This window comes from Camelus dromedarius, chromosome 3, assembly GCF_036321535.1.
Source record: "Camelus dromedarius isolate mCamDro1 chromosome 3, mCamDro1.pat, whole genome shotgun sequence".
Lineage (NCBI taxonomy): Eukaryota > Metazoa > Chordata > Mammalia > Artiodactyla > Camelidae > Camelus > Camelus dromedarius.
Window position 1 is genome coordinate 91,644,275 of NC_087438.1, and position 15,085 is coordinate 91,659,359.

The following is a 15,085-nucleotide window of genomic DNA, read 5'->3' on the forward strand; positions in this document are numbered from 1 at the left end:
ACATAGCTTTATACATTAAGCCATTGAGATTTAAAGGTTATTTTATTATTCTAGCATAAGCCTGGCCTATCCTAATAAAATATGTAAAAGAATCTTTTTACATAGACCCTTGTACTTCATACCATATACAAAAATAAAACCCAGGTGTATTAAAGATATAAATGTAAAAGACAAAACTATAATGCTTTTATAAAAGAAGAAATATCTTCAACATCTTGGGGTATAGAAGAATTTCTTAAACAAGACATAAAAAAGCACAAATCAAAAACGAAAAGCTTGAAAATTTGACATAGAAATTAAGAAGTTCTATTCATCAAAAGACAGAACTGCAAGTAAAAGACAGACTGGAAAAAAGATGCAAAGCATGTAATCAACAAAGAGCTTGTGCCCTTAATATATTAAAAAATGCCTATGAATTAGTAAGAGAAAGACTTGAACAGACAAAGATGAAATCTAAAGACTAATAAACATACAAGAAGCTGTTCAGTGTCATTAATAATCATGTTAAAATAGATAATATTATACTTGTAACAAGCTAGCTAAAATACAAAAGTATGACAATACCAGATACTGGAGAAGGTTGGGATAACAAGAACTCTTATTTACTCTTGGTGGCAACGTGCATAACTGCTCTTGAATACATTAAATGGTAAAGTTGAAGGTTCACCTACTAACACTCAGCATTTCCTTGTCTAGATATATATTCTACAGAAATGTGTTTATGTGCACCAGGAATCACTTACAAAAATGCAACAGCAGCATTATTCATAATATACCAAGACTGAAGCCAACTCAAATGTCTATCAACAGTATATCAGCTATATTATGGTATTGTTCTATAATATACATTAACAAAACTGAACTATACAAATAAATACAAACTGCAGTTGCACGACAACGTGGATGAATCCTAAAAACGACTGTTAAATGAAAGAGGCCACTCAACAAAATATCCTCTGATTCCATTACAAAAAGTTCAAAATCAGAGAAAACAAAGTAACTACTATTTATTTAGGGATACAGGCATGGATAGTAAAACTACGGAGAAAAGCAAAGGCATAACTACTACAAATCACCAGACAATGGTTACCACCGAGGTAGTGGAGGCAGGTCAAGGAGGGACCCATAGGGACTCCTGAGATGTAAATTTGAAAATGATCTCTTCTCTAACCTGGGTGGTGGTGACATGGGAGCTCATACTCACCTTCACATTCTTTAAACTGTACATCTGTGAGTCACAAACAATTCTGTGTATATGTCTCAAAATTTCAAATTATAACAGCATCACAATCATGGACACACATGATCTCTGTGTTCTCCAAAAGGCAAGGAGAGACCATCTCTCTCACCTTCCAGAAAGGACACTTAGAGGAAAAACAAAGTGCCAAAACCAGATCTAGAGCCTAATGAATACTACCCAGATTCTGCCTGCACAGAGAAGATGCACAGGAAATGCTACTTGGTAAAAGCTCTCCATCTTAAAAAACACTCCAGATAAGGCTCTTTAAGGCTTCTGGCAGGGACATTTTATTTTTGGTTAAAGCCACATTAGTAGAAATTCCATAAAAACAAACATGTAAACAAGGTATCAGAACTTTGGTTCATTGAAACATCTCACACCTAAAGCATCTGAGGTACAAAAGCACCTTGCTAGGTGCTAGACAGCCCAATTCTGCTGCAGCCACTCCAACCTACCCTTGCGGCCAGAGATAGCACAGGCTGACTGGAGAGGCTTGGACTCAGGTCACCCAAGACCTTCCCCAGTCCACTCTCTGCTCCAGACAAACATTCACTCCTCCAAAGACCCTCCTGACAGGGGCTGGAACATACAGAGGGGTCTGTCACGTTGAACTTGAAGACAACATGGGCTGTGGGGCCAGGAAGGGGAAAGGCAGAAAAGGATGTCAGTCAACTTCTGTTGATCCACACGGCCTCAAGAACTCCTGCCCTCGTTCGTGGAACCACTTATTGGAGACTGTGAACAGAGAGAAAGTATGTTACAATCCTGTTGGTTAGTTCAGCAGCCAAAATTAATGATTCCTTCACAATGACTTCTACACTGGACCTGAGGCTCAGATATGAATAGGACTTGGTCTCAGTCCTCAAGTTGCTCATGAGCTGGTGAGGAAGACAGATAAGGGTACAAAAGTCTGCCAGTGACACAAGATATATATGTATGTAGGTTGCTACGGACATGGAGCCAAAGGGCATCTACCCACGTCGGGGAAGAGGAGACCCCAGGGCTGGAACACGAAACTGAGTAGGAGGTATCAGGGAAGAAGTTGGACAGAGCAGATGGCTCCTACACCAAGAGGGTCCAGGAAGTGGGAACAGGATGACAAAGACATCAAGGCATGAACCACCCTGGTGTTAAGTCAAGGACCCCAACACTTAATATTACTGAGGTGTGGCAGGTGGGAACTAAGAAGTGGGAGATGAGGGTGAGGAAGCCTGTCAGTATTGCAGAGGGCCTAGACAGGAACCTCACGGCTCTGGGCCAGGAGATCCAATCTGCGTGCTGTGGGCAGCAGAGAAGAAGAGCCAGTGCTAGCATGGTTTGTCATCTAAAGCTATGTTTTAAATGCTTACAAACCACAATTTCATTCCTCTATTGAGACTGTTCCATAATGAATTTTTTAAAATTGATGTTAATGCACAAATGAAGCAAGAATACTTTTAAAATATAATTTATAATATTTTTAAGTAATACACGTACTTAGTTGAAAAAAATCAAATTGTTCTGCAAGGCTTATAATGATAAACAGCAATCCTTACCTACCGCTTCCCACCACCAATCCCCACTTTGAGTATATTCAACTCCTTTTGTTGTTTCTTCTGATACTTATCCTCATTTTTCTACATAACATACTTATAACGCTATTTCTTGACTTTCAATTTTAGATCTTATATATTGATGGTCTACTATGAAAGATGGAGATTTGGAAATTTTTATACCACTCTTAAAATATCTATTCCCCCCACCCCCCAATATAGTTAAATTACAAGTTCTAGTTAAATTAATATTCAGTATTTACATCATTATATAAATATTACTCATATCTGAGCTACCTAATATAGATTATATAGTGTACCCCTGAACAACACATGTTTGAACTGCACGAGTCTACTTACACGTGGATTTTTTTCAGTAGCAAATACAACAGTACTACATGATCCACAGTTGGCTGAATCTGCTAATCCAGATCCCGGATACAGAGGAACAGCGTATATGAAGGGCCAACTATAAATTATACACAGAGGGTCAGCACCCCAACCCCTGCTCTGTTCAAGGGTCAACTGTACTTATATTCCCTTTTTTGTTTCTTTTCTCATTTTCTTAATTTTCTGTGACCCATCACTGTTTATCCCCAAAACTCTCCCAGGGGGCTTATACTCATCTCTTTGTGATCACTTCCTGTCACATCCTGGTTCAAGCTTCTCCATGGCTCACCACAGCTGCTTCCAGAACAAGGCTCAAGTTTCAGTCTCCACAGTTTGTTCCCAGCCTGGAGCCTCATCTCTTGGCCCCTGTGCCACAGGCCTCCTCTTGTGCAAGAGACAAAGGCAGCCAGTCTCCACACCTATGAGGCTGATTTTAGCCTGTGTTGTTCCACGTAGGCTTTGCTTGCCTGGGATACCCCTTGCCCTCTCTGATTCCAGTTCTCCCCAACTACACCCTCAGAACCCTTGCCAGAGTCCACTCTTCTGGGGAGCCATCCTGGACCCACAACGCTTCTTGGGGCTTCTGCAGCCCTCTAGGCATCTCTGAGAGTGTCCCCAACCAGTTGTCTTGGCACATAACGAGCTGAATGCACAGCTACATGGCTAGGTGGGGCTACCAGTTAGCAGGCTTAAAAAAAACAAAAAAATAAGAAACAAAATCTCAAAAATGGAGACCGTCTGGCCTTGTGAAAATTGGCAGCAGTTGTCTCCCAGCTCAGAGTCTCAGGCTGACCACTAGAGCCCAGAGACCAACACTACACCTTAAGCCACTCACCCCACTTGCAGCCCACAAGCACGGGGCAGGCAGCATGTCTCGTTCGGTAGTCACCTTCTCCACTCCGCAGGAGGTTGTACCAGAATACAGCTGTGCCCTGGATAAAGAAGCCCCATCAAACAATATGCTTGGATAGTGGGCTCAAGGATCTGACCCTGAGTACCACAGAGCCCTCCCTGAGCAGAAACACCCTCACTATCTCATGTACAGGGGCTCTAGGACTCCAGTGTAGAGAAGTTCCCCAGAAAGCACCTATCCTTCACAGTGGGGTGGTGTGGATGTTCAAATCCTACCTGCCTCCCCATCCCATCTTCCCAGATAGAAGCCGAGACCACAAGGTCAGGGTTCAGGCAAGAAGGGGCTAAGGCCCCTCAAAGCAGTAGTCAAGCAGGCCAGGGAATGGGACTAGGAGACATGGATGAAGTCTGAGCCCCGTATTTCAACCTTTGACCCACAAGAACCAGAACCTACCTTCTTAGGCCAAATTGCAGCCCCCAGATCAGGAAAGACAGTGGCACCACCAGCTTCTACATCACTCATCTGGGAATACAAGACATAGAGCTTGGCCCTTCTACTCAAGGCTCTCAGAGCAACTGAGCCACAAAGGACATGGCAAGGTATGCAGATCACCCCCACCCTGAGCATGAGCAGAACTGCTTGGAGGCTCTGCTCCACCACCAGCCGTTCAGCCAAGAAAGGCTCTTCCCACATTCTGCCCCTCTCTCAACCCTGCTTATGGTTCATCAGGACAGTCTCCATGCCATGGGCGCTCGAGAGACAAAGGCCTGCAGGAGACCCATAACCTGGCTGTCCACGAATGGGAACAATCTGAGTCTGTACTGGAAAAATGCCTGACTGACCTCCACCCCTTTTATCCCCATCCAGCCTGGGCCTTGCCTAAGCCAGTGCCCTGTGAGCTGCCCTGACGGGGAGCTCCCTGTGGCTTCCAACACCATCTGTGATCCCAACTCTGGACTGTTTCTCTGGCAGCTCTAGTCAGACCTCCCCTCCCCAGAACAGCCACCTTCCCCAGGGCCAGCTGGGTGGGCAGGCAGGCAGGGCGCTGTCTGCAGAGGCCCACAGTAAAACCTCAAACTAAATGGAACACAGTTTCAACAGTAGCGAGGCCGCACTCATGCCCAGAGAGTGCCTCAGCTCATGCCCAAAGCACCACTTCTCATCTGGCTCTCTTACTTCAGGCTTTTAGCCTGTAATGTAGTAAAATGTGGAGCTAAAAAATATTTCCACGGGACATATACCACACAGACTGAAGGGCACTCAAGAAACGTATGGTAAATGAATAAGACAAAACCCCCCGATGGCTTCTCATAGGAGCGGGGATCAAATCCAGGCTCTTTTCTAGAACCCGAAGGCTCTGGCAGCCTCACCAGCCTCTCCCTCTAGCCACTCCCAATTCATGCACTCTTAGACACGCCGCCCATTTTCTCTTTTTTCCAACATCCCAAGCTCCTTTCCTCTTAAGGTCTCCTCACATTCACTCCTCTGCCAGAAACCATGTTCCACCAACTAATTTCCACTCAACCTTCAAGTGTCAACTGACATGTTACTTCCCAAGAGAAGCCTTCTCTGAACCCTACCCTGCACTACTAAGTACTTCAAAGCACTTATCACCACGGTAACTAAACAGTTACCTCTCCTATGTTTAAAGTAAGTCTTTCACGTTAGACCGTTAAGCCCAAGAGAGACCACACATGTCCTGCTCACCAGCATGTTCATGGCAGTCCCCAGCACATGATAACCACACAATAAAAACGTAAATGAGACACCAAAGAAGAAAATGGACACCAGCTTCTGTCTAAGTTGCTTGATGGCTTCTATGCCTCTTAAGAGCTGGCTCTCAGCAGAGGGGAGAGGAAACTGTTCCTCACGTGGGAGATAAACTCAATGGCCTGTGGCTGGAGCTCTGGGGAAACGAAGGCAGCTTCATCTAAGAGCACCTCATGGATACCTCCTCACTCTGCTGCCAGGGCACCCATCCCAAAAGTCCAGACAAGCACTGGACCCATCAAAAAAGAGCCAGCGATGTAGAAGTCAGGGGGATCAGGGGAGCACACAGATAGGAACAAAGGGCAACTCTCTACTCCAGCCAAGAAGGGTGCAAAGAGCCAGAAGGGCCAGCCATCAAACACAGCTGGTGGTATCAGCTCTGATAGGAGTGGATGTCAGAGAGCACTCTGGACCCAGGCTCCCCTTAAGGCCCATACGCTGCACGCATCATACTCACGTAGTTTAAGAATGTGGCCACACGATTCCCCGTCCCTAAACGCTTGAAAGCATCTTGCTCATTCTTCTATAAAATCAAGTGAGAGTAAACAGGTGGGCCTGTACCTGATACTTACATAGTTAAGAAACGTTGCTAACCTATTCCCCTCCGTTTTGAGGCCGCTGTCAAAAGGTCGCTGCAACAGACAACAACTTTCACCCAAGTTTGCAACTGACTTCTCCCACCACCCACAAGACTGGGGCCCAAAAGGTCAGGGGAAAATAGTAAGTGTGTGTTCCATACATCAGCCTGGACCATGGGTCAAGGCTGCAAAGGAAACCCTGGCCAGGCATGAGGAAAAGGAGGCAGGAACAGCTTTCACAAAGACCGAGTGAGGTCCTCTGCTTTAGAACCATGGCAAAGAATGACAGGGTTGGGCCAGGGGAACCACTCCCTACATCACAGGGGAAACAGCTGGGCTGCACTCAGCTCTGGACTTGGACTTTGCCAGCAACAAAGGTAGGCCCTGTTGAGGGAGGGGGACCTGATGCAGGGGCTGCCATGCTCCTAAAGGCCCCAACCTTCTCAAACTACCTGGTACGGGTCCCTTGAAAGCACCTGATTTCAAGGTGATTTGGGCCTTACCCTGGAGAAGTCAAAATGTGGCTCGTACTGTCCTCCCATTCCATAATTAGCAACCTGGTGGGAAATAACAATGTTGGATTTTGTCAGCAGCATGAACCATCCTGAAGCAGCCCCTCTCCCAGGGATACCATCTCCCCAGGTAACAACTAGAACCCCCAAGAGCAGCCTGTCTAAAGTGGAGGGTAATTATGCCCTGCCAACATGGGCAGAGCAAATGCTGCAAACAGGTCTACAGCTGTCCAAGAGGAAGGCTGCAGCACAAATGTGGTTTCCCAAACAGAACAAGATGGACAAGCTGCAGATGGCCACTGGGGAGAAGCTCCAGCCCTGTGGGGACACCTGTACAGTGGCAGAGGGAGCCCTTCTTGAAGCAGACCTTGGCGTGGGCCCTCGTTGTTTGGAAAATAGTGAGAAGGTAATCAGCAGAAAGAAACAAACTCAGAATTGGGATTAATTTTTTAAATGCTAACTTGGGAGCTACTTAGTGCCTGGCAGTGCTCCTGCCACCTCCATCACTGTCCCTAGAAGCTCTTCCTGGTCAGGCTGAACTGGACAAGCATATCCCACCCCATCCCACAGCGGTCTACTGCATGGAGTACTTCTGCATCCAAATGAAGCAGCAGGGCATGGACGGCTGGCTGCAGGGTAGCCAAAACTGCTGCTCCACCCCAGGGCTCCCAATGGGAGTCTGGACCTGAAGTAGGGCCTGAGCCAGTTCAGGTGTCACCAACAGGATTAGAAATTGTAAGTGCCTTTGTGAACAGCTTATCAGCACAAGTCCTAAATCACAATGGTTATTTTAGCTTTAGTAGCTGGAATGGGAGACGAAGTTCAAGATGAAGTACAGAATCTGACACGGAAGCTGATGTACCGAATGGTAACACATGGCTCTGTGTCTTAATGAAACCATAAACATCTTTGGGGTTCAGCTATTAGTACTCAAAAAATTGGTTTTGTATATCCTTTTTGGCAATTCCAACAGTCAGGTAAGAGATGCTGCAAAGCTGGCAATAATGGAGACGTATGGACATGAAGGGGAGATAAAGGGAGGGTGGACTTTACAAGAGAGAAAATCTTCCTGTTGGAGTAAAAAACAAAACAAAACAAAACAAAATTTTATCAAACGTGATGCAGTGGAGAACTTCAGCAGCATGGTTTTCAGTGTCCACAAAAATAAAAATTGTGACACGAAGAATCAGTGGATGAAAATATGCTGTCATACACTGCTTCGATCTTCATAAGGCCCACACCAAAAATACTTGGAAATCCTGTCAACAGTGCCAGGAGGCCTGGCTCAGAAGATGGCTCTAGTGCTGGAGATGCATCTAAGGAGAGACATGCTAGTGCAGTTGATGAAGTGATATTACAAATGCCTTTTCTTTGGACCCTCTCTAGCTGAGAACTTTAAGAAAGTTTTAAACATGGCTGTGATTACTGTGCCAATGCACTTATTAGGGAAATTTGATCACTGCTTGTAGCTGGAGACTATTATGGCTGCAGAGCCTTCCAACGCTCCCACTTACTGGATGGACTGCTTAAACTTTCTCTACTGGGGGTAATGAAAGAAGATGCATTGTTATAGCTGGCTCAACTTTTAACAGTTTGGGGACTCTCATTAATCATGGTGCTGAAGCGATTTGTACCTATGCTATTTAATACAGCCCCAAATAGTGCAAGTGTCATGGGAACCTCTCGATTTGCAGCAATCAGAATCGCCACATGAGCAAACTCCAGGCTCCAGACTCATATTTTTAAGCAACTGTACATCAAAACTGATTCCTGGAAGGAGGTATTCATTTGCATTTTTAGATTTCTTGTTACAAAAGTAGAAGAATCAGTCGCTGAAAGACATGGGTATTTATGATACTGAGGTCAAAATGAAGGGTAAAAAGTGGTTAGAAATCACTTTTTTGGTGAAGGCTGAGACACTGAGTCAGGAGTGTCTTCAATCTTAGAGAATTCTGGCACTGTAGCATCTCCTCCACTATCAGATAGGCCCTCATTCAATTCACAAGAAAGCCACAATTGCTCTTTCTTCCAAATGATCTATAGCAAACACATCAACTAGAGATGAAAGAATGTTGACAGGCAGAAGAACTAGTTCCCTTCCAGAAGCCTGTAACACTCCCTTTGGGGCCCTGCAAAGGAGGCTATTGCTGGTGCCTAGGCATATGTCACACTGTGTGGAATGTAAAATGAACATTTAGAGACAGGTACTGAAACCCAGGTTCCTGTCCCCAGAACACGCAGGATCAAAGCTTTCAATACCACTCAGTGGCAAACAAAATGCCAAGATAGTTCCTACAGAAGGAAACCAAACCACAACGTTGTCTTAGCCTCCTGGAAGCTGTGGCCCAGCTCTTCCAGAAGAGCTCTGACCATAAAAGCCCCTTCACTAGGAGTTGCAGCATTCAGTCCTCAGTCATCAACTACCACATGATAAAAGGTCAGTTAAGATGAAGCCAGGGGTGTGGCAGAGAAGCTAGTCCAAGCATGAAGCTGTTGTCTTCTCAGGCTGCATGTGAGACAGGGTACAGAGGGTACAGCTGGGAAGCCAGTCACCAGAGCAAGAGGGGCACAGGTCCTGTCCACTCTTCTCAGCTCCTTGGTCCAGGGTTTGGAATCAGCAACCAAGCAGGCCATTGTCCTCAATAAGGGCCATGAGAGTCCTAAAACTGGCTCTGATGTGCAGGAAGCAGTGGCAGATGTCTTAACAACAACAGGAAGATATGAATCACAACACCCACAAGGATGCACCCAGGGCATGGAAGTCCTATGGCTCTTCAAATGGTGGTGTTCTCACACATGAGAGGGAAGTGGGAGATGTGGCAGAAGTCTTCTCCTAATGTGCTTGCCTAAGAACTTAATTAAAAATTAGGCCTACAAATGAAACACTTAGCTGAGTTAAGCTGAAAAAATTATATAAAATTTTCATAAGACTGTTTGTAAGATAATCAGCACATTTCTAAAAACTCTGGTGGACCTCATACAAATCCATAAAGGAGAACCTTCAAAATTGGTTTTGATTGCTGACACAGCCATGGGGAGAGGAGAGGGGAGATGAGTACTGATTTGCTTGGGTGTGTCCAGGCAAAAGTTCAGAGAATTTTTCCCAAGTGATCTTCAGTTCAATATTCTAATGAGATCTATGGTTGATCAGACGCAAAGTCCAAGTCTAAAGGTAAAGTATGAGATCCTTAAACAGACACAAACTCTGGCCAGACAGACCCAGAGGATTGGAGAAAAATGCCAGTGAACCTTCTGTGGTGATGTCTCAGGTCATCACTTTACAGCAGTACCCAGAAATTCAGATGTTCAGAAAGGAGCATGGCCAGTGCTGATTTGAACTCAACAGACCAGAGAATATATTAAGAGCTGTACCCAAAACTTTCAGCATGGTGCTGCTATGTCTTTACAATCACCTCTGATATAAAAGTAAGAAGCCAGGGTCCCAAAGAGGGCTACTTTAAAAGGAGTATTCCCCCTTCACCAGCCAACCAGCCCAGGCCTCTCAATTGCACCAACATATCACAGAACACTTTACCTCTATGACTCAGAACCATGACCTCTGAAGATATTTATAGATCTTAGATGTGTCCCTGGAACAACTCAGGATTTCAGCTTCTGCAGTCAAGAAGACATGAACAGGCCTTCGATGCTCACCAATGATCCCTAGTTCCTAGTATGATTCTTGGACACACAGAAGATACTCAGTCAATATTTGTTGAATGCTGACTGTTGAATGCCAGTGGGCAGACTTAATTCTGGCTTCCCTGTGTGAGGTTACTCCATATTCATAGCATTGTGCAGTCATATAGTTTATTGGGCAAGTCTCCCTGTGTCTAGCCCTGGGCACCAGAGACACCATCTAGCTAGAAATACTCCCTTCCCAACTCCAGGGTCCCAGGAAGCACAACCATACCTGCAACAATTCTGCAGTCTTTACTGTTAGCCCTGTGATGTACTGCATCCGAAGATTCACTCGAGCCACAACAGGGTCATCATTTTCCTCCAGCCAGGAGCTAACGCAAAACAAGAGGGAGAGAGAGGAAGGTGGGGAAAGGCGACTTCACTGAGGTCCTTCACTCTCCCCAGAGTCAGGGCCAGCACTAACAGGAGACACAGGGTGAGTGTTCCATGTAGGGAAGGTGGCAGCAGGGAGGACAAGCCCAGCCACCCTCCCTGGGGCAGGAACCGGGAAGCCCTGGAGTTGAGGCTTGAGCAGCCAACCACCACCACCACCACCTTTGCTAACCTTTTGGAAACTCTGTAGCTGGCGACAGTGAGGACACCTGTCTTGGGATCACGAACAGTGGCTCGTGCAAGCTGGAAGGCAGGAAGGCAAGTCAGACTTACCATTCTTTGCCTTGAATGTTTTCCTGGAGAGGCTGGGACCTAATCTGCCGGTCAGGCCAGTGGGGAAAAGGAAAGACTGGGACTTGATCTGCCAGTCTGCAGGCAACCACTCTAGCCAAAGCCCCCCTGATCCTGCAAGCCAGGTCAGAGCAGGAGTCTGAGGCCTCCACATTCCTGCTCTGCTGTCAGACCCTGGACACTGCCCTCTGGGTCACTCCCACCCTTGATCCCTTCCAGATCCATGCTGTCTATAGAATTATGCCTATGGAATCTGCTTTGTCCATCCACCCACCTGTCGAGATAGCCCCCTTCCTCACCAGGCCCATGTACCACCCCTGCCTGCTCCCACATTCAGACTGTGCTGCCAATCCTGAGCCTCAACCTTGCATGCTCCTCTCACTGTGGACAAGTCTACCAGCATCTTTCTGAACTTCAGTGGCCTCCTCTGCCCAGAAGCCTACCCAAAGACTCTTCCCCTGCACCAGCTCACACTGGGCTCCCACTGCTACAAGGAACAAAGACAGGAGGCACAGTTTTCGCTCCCTTGGGAGCCTGGCAAGGTCAGATGATAGGATCAGGAAAGGACTCTACAAGTTGCAATAAGTGAACTGCTGCTTGGAACCCACCCACCTCCACATACTCATACACACACACCATCACATACCTCATACCCCCAGTCTCTACAGATGGGTACAGTGATACTCCCGGGAAGGACCTGCCACCTGGAATCAGCCCCCAGTGCTTCAGCTGTGGACTGTCCTGATGAGTGCTTACTGTGTGCCTGACACTATGCTGGGTGAACAAGACATGGTCCCTGCCCTCAAACAACTAAGTCAACAGAGGAAGGCAGAAAACTAGCTGGGTAATTACAGCACATCATGGTAGGAGCTGGGAGGTGGGGAGTTCAGTGTCTTTAGGAACTCAGTCTACAGGGTCAAGAATGGTTTCCTACAGGGGGAACCACTTAGCTGAGACTGGAAGGGTAAGCAGGCAGGTAGAGGACCATTACAGGAACAGACTGAAGAGGTAAGTAAGGGCTGGGCTGGAGGCAACCTGTGACCAATAAGATACAGGAAAGGCTGTATACAGGGATGGGACACCACAACCTGAATGTAAGTAAAGATCACTATTGACACCTCATGGAGAGTTGACTAAGGAACTGCCAGAACAGGAACAAGGAGGCCAGTGAGGATGTAAGGCAGAGGTCAGGGCAAGAGGTGGCAGAAGGGATGGAGAGGAGTGGATGGACCAGAAGGCCAGTCAGCAGGTGAGATCCACCAGCCTGGACACTGTGCTGCTGCAGCACATTCTGGTAAGATGGCAGTGCACCCGGAGCAGAGCGCTTCCCTGAGATCCTATCTACAGTTCCTCCCTGATGACAAATGCAGCTGCAGCTAGACCCCATCCAAACATCTAAGCCAGTACTGGCCTGACGCCCACAGGGAGGCTCTGGGCAGCTGTGCTCTGCTCCCAGGGACAGACAGATCTATTCTGAAAGAAGGTCAGGGACCCACAAGCAGCTGCCAGGCATTCCCCACAGGCCAAGTTAAGCTCATGGGCCCTACTTCAAAGCCAGAATAGCATCTGTCCCTTACAGACTCCGGAAAGGAGAGGTCAGCTTGTAACAGCCAACATGTTTGGCTCTTTGCATGGCTTCTGTTCAAAGACAAGTTTTCCCAACACTCCACTCCCGGCCCACACTACCCTGTCACACCCACGTGCACACATGCATCCAACATGCACACACACACACAGACACACAGAAAAGTTTCAGTGCTTTGGTCTGAGGAACAAGTGAGGAGTTTTTCAGGAGATTCTGGCACAACAGTGCCCCTCTTGCCTGGCAAACAGGAAAGTAGTTTTCTTCCCTGGAGGACTTTGGAGCTGATGGTGGAGGTGGAGGGGGGTAAGTTCTGGTTCCCATTCTACACACACACTGGCCACACCCTCCCTCAGCCACATCAATGATACCAACAACTGACTCTGAGCCCGTGATGGCCTAGTACCTCAAGCCAAGGTTGTTCCAAGATGAGGTCCAGGGCCCGAGACAGGAACCTATCTTAGATCTCTCCACAGGCACTGGGCCTCCAGGCCACTACAATTCTACTAGAAGCAGAGCAATCAAGGATTTCCAGCTAAATCCTCCCTCCTAATCACCAGTGATAGGAGAAGGGTAGGAATATGGCAACAAGTAGTTCTCTTTGAAAGATGTCAAATGGGAGAAAATCTTTTATGAACTAGAAATAGAAGAAAAATTTTACAACATGATGACACATACATAAAACCAACGGCCAACTTAGCAGTGAAATACCAAAAGAATTTCCAGGAAATTCAAGAACAAGACATTTTCCCATTGTAAAAATGCTCCAAAAGTTCTGGGCAGCTCAACAAGACAACAAAAACAAAAGAACTGTAACTATCAGGAATGAGAAAACAGAATTTTCCTTATCCTTTGGATAACTTATTTCCTTAGTTATCCAAAAACAACTGCCTGCTTAGTAGGTAGCTGCTAATACTACCTGGACAGCCCAAGGTAATCAGCTAAAAACCACAAGAGGGGCAAGTGAGCTCAGTAGCTAGCTGTGATCCACACCACGTCTGCTTCCTGTGGGCAAAATGAAGACAAGGACAGAGCCTGCTGCCCAGACACAGCACTTAGTATATGTTAAGGACTTAGGCCTGCCACACTTAAGAACTCAGGAAACAGTAGCTATTACTATGAAATATATTTTTACAATCAATAGCTTAGCATATAATAGTCAACTAATTTAATAATGTGATCAGTAAAAACATAATAAAAGAAACAAAGTTACAATAACAAAAAAACTACCTAGGAATAAATTTAACTAGAAACATGCAGGACTTACATGAAGAAAAACTTTAAAGATATGAATAAATGGAGAGCCCCAGACTACTCCTGGATGAGAAGACTCAGTGTTGAAGAGATTTTTGTCCTCCTCCAAGTCAGTCACTTCCTTGGCAATCCTAATCAGGAGCTCCAGAGGCCCCAGTGTCCTACGGCATTCTTCCTAAAACCTCACCACACACCAGCCCCCAACCAGGTGAGCTGACACTTCTCCCTGTGAGCCTGCCCTGTTCCCAGAGTGCCCTTCTGTCATAGCACTTGGCTGTCCACATTGGCTCCCTCATTTCTTCCCCTACTGGACCGTGAACCCACAAGGTCAAACTAAGCCTGCAATACCTCAGTACCAGATGGCACTTTCATGCCAGACATCAGCAAAGGCCAGCTGGGGAAGCAACCAAACTGCCCATGGTACCAGGGATGAGTGGCCTGAGGAGGAGCCACAGAGACACCTACTTTGGGTTTTGCAATCTCCTTGATCCTCTCGATTTCCTCGTCAGACATGACATCGTAGTACCTGACGATGTGTGGGCTGTCCCACTCATCCTCCTCTTTGAAGGGGGCGATGAGCAGCTGCGGCGTCCTGTTGCCATGGTGGTACCTACAGAAAAGCCTCTTCTGCCTTCGAGGTGTCTGGGGAACACAGAGAAACAGGCCCTGAGCTGAGTGACTGTCCCAACCCTCAGTGCCAGGCTGGCTGGCTGCAGACACTAGTCTCACACTCCATGTCCAGCAGCCACGCCCTTCTGACCCAGGAGAGAAGAAAACAAAAGCCCCTCAGTTTGATCGGCAGGAAATGACACCCCACAAATCATGCAATATTTTGTATCCCAAGAATACCTCACATTCACAAGTCCTGTGGCAGGGTGTAATCCCTGGCCCCTTTCTTAAGAGATGTGAGTAGGTCAGAAGGGTTGGGGCGGTGAAGAAGCTCTTCCAGGTGCGGAAGCCAGGCAGACAGTGATGCAGAAAAGGCCGAGAGCCTTCTTCACACCTCAGC

At 46.7% G+C, this 15,085-nt stretch overlaps 1 protein-coding gene across 4 annotated transcripts in view; it reads right to left on the reverse strand.

Moving 5' to 3' along the window:
* Positions 1-482: 482 nt before the first annotated feature.
* Positions 483-15,085, reverse strand: part of P4HA2 (prolyl 4-hydroxylase subunit alpha 2) — a 33,228-nt gene continuing 18,625 nt past the window's right edge. For 2 of the 4 annotated variants that reach the window (XM_031448972.2, XM_031448971.2), the window contains exons 9-16: positions 14,542-14,718; positions 11,122-11,192; positions 10,789-10,888; positions 6,867-6,920; positions 6,243-6,308; positions 4,469-4,537; positions 3,998-4,094; positions 483-1,975 (exon numbers count right to left, since the gene is read on the reverse strand). In XM_031448972.2, coding sequence (XP_031304832.1) covers positions 1,905-1,975; positions 3,998-4,094; positions 4,469-4,537; positions 6,243-6,308; positions 6,867-6,920; positions 10,789-10,888; positions 11,122-11,192; positions 14,542-14,718 — 705 coding nt within the window. In that variant the 3' untranslated portion in view covers positions 483-1,904. Of the gene's footprint in view, positions 1,976-3,997; positions 4,095-4,468; positions 4,538-6,242; positions 6,309-6,357; positions 6,418-6,866; positions 6,921-10,788; positions 10,889-11,121; positions 11,193-14,541; positions 14,719-15,085 lie in introns of all 4 variants that reach the window. The other 2 variants (XM_010981245.3, XM_031448974.2) reach the window with 2 other exon arrangements.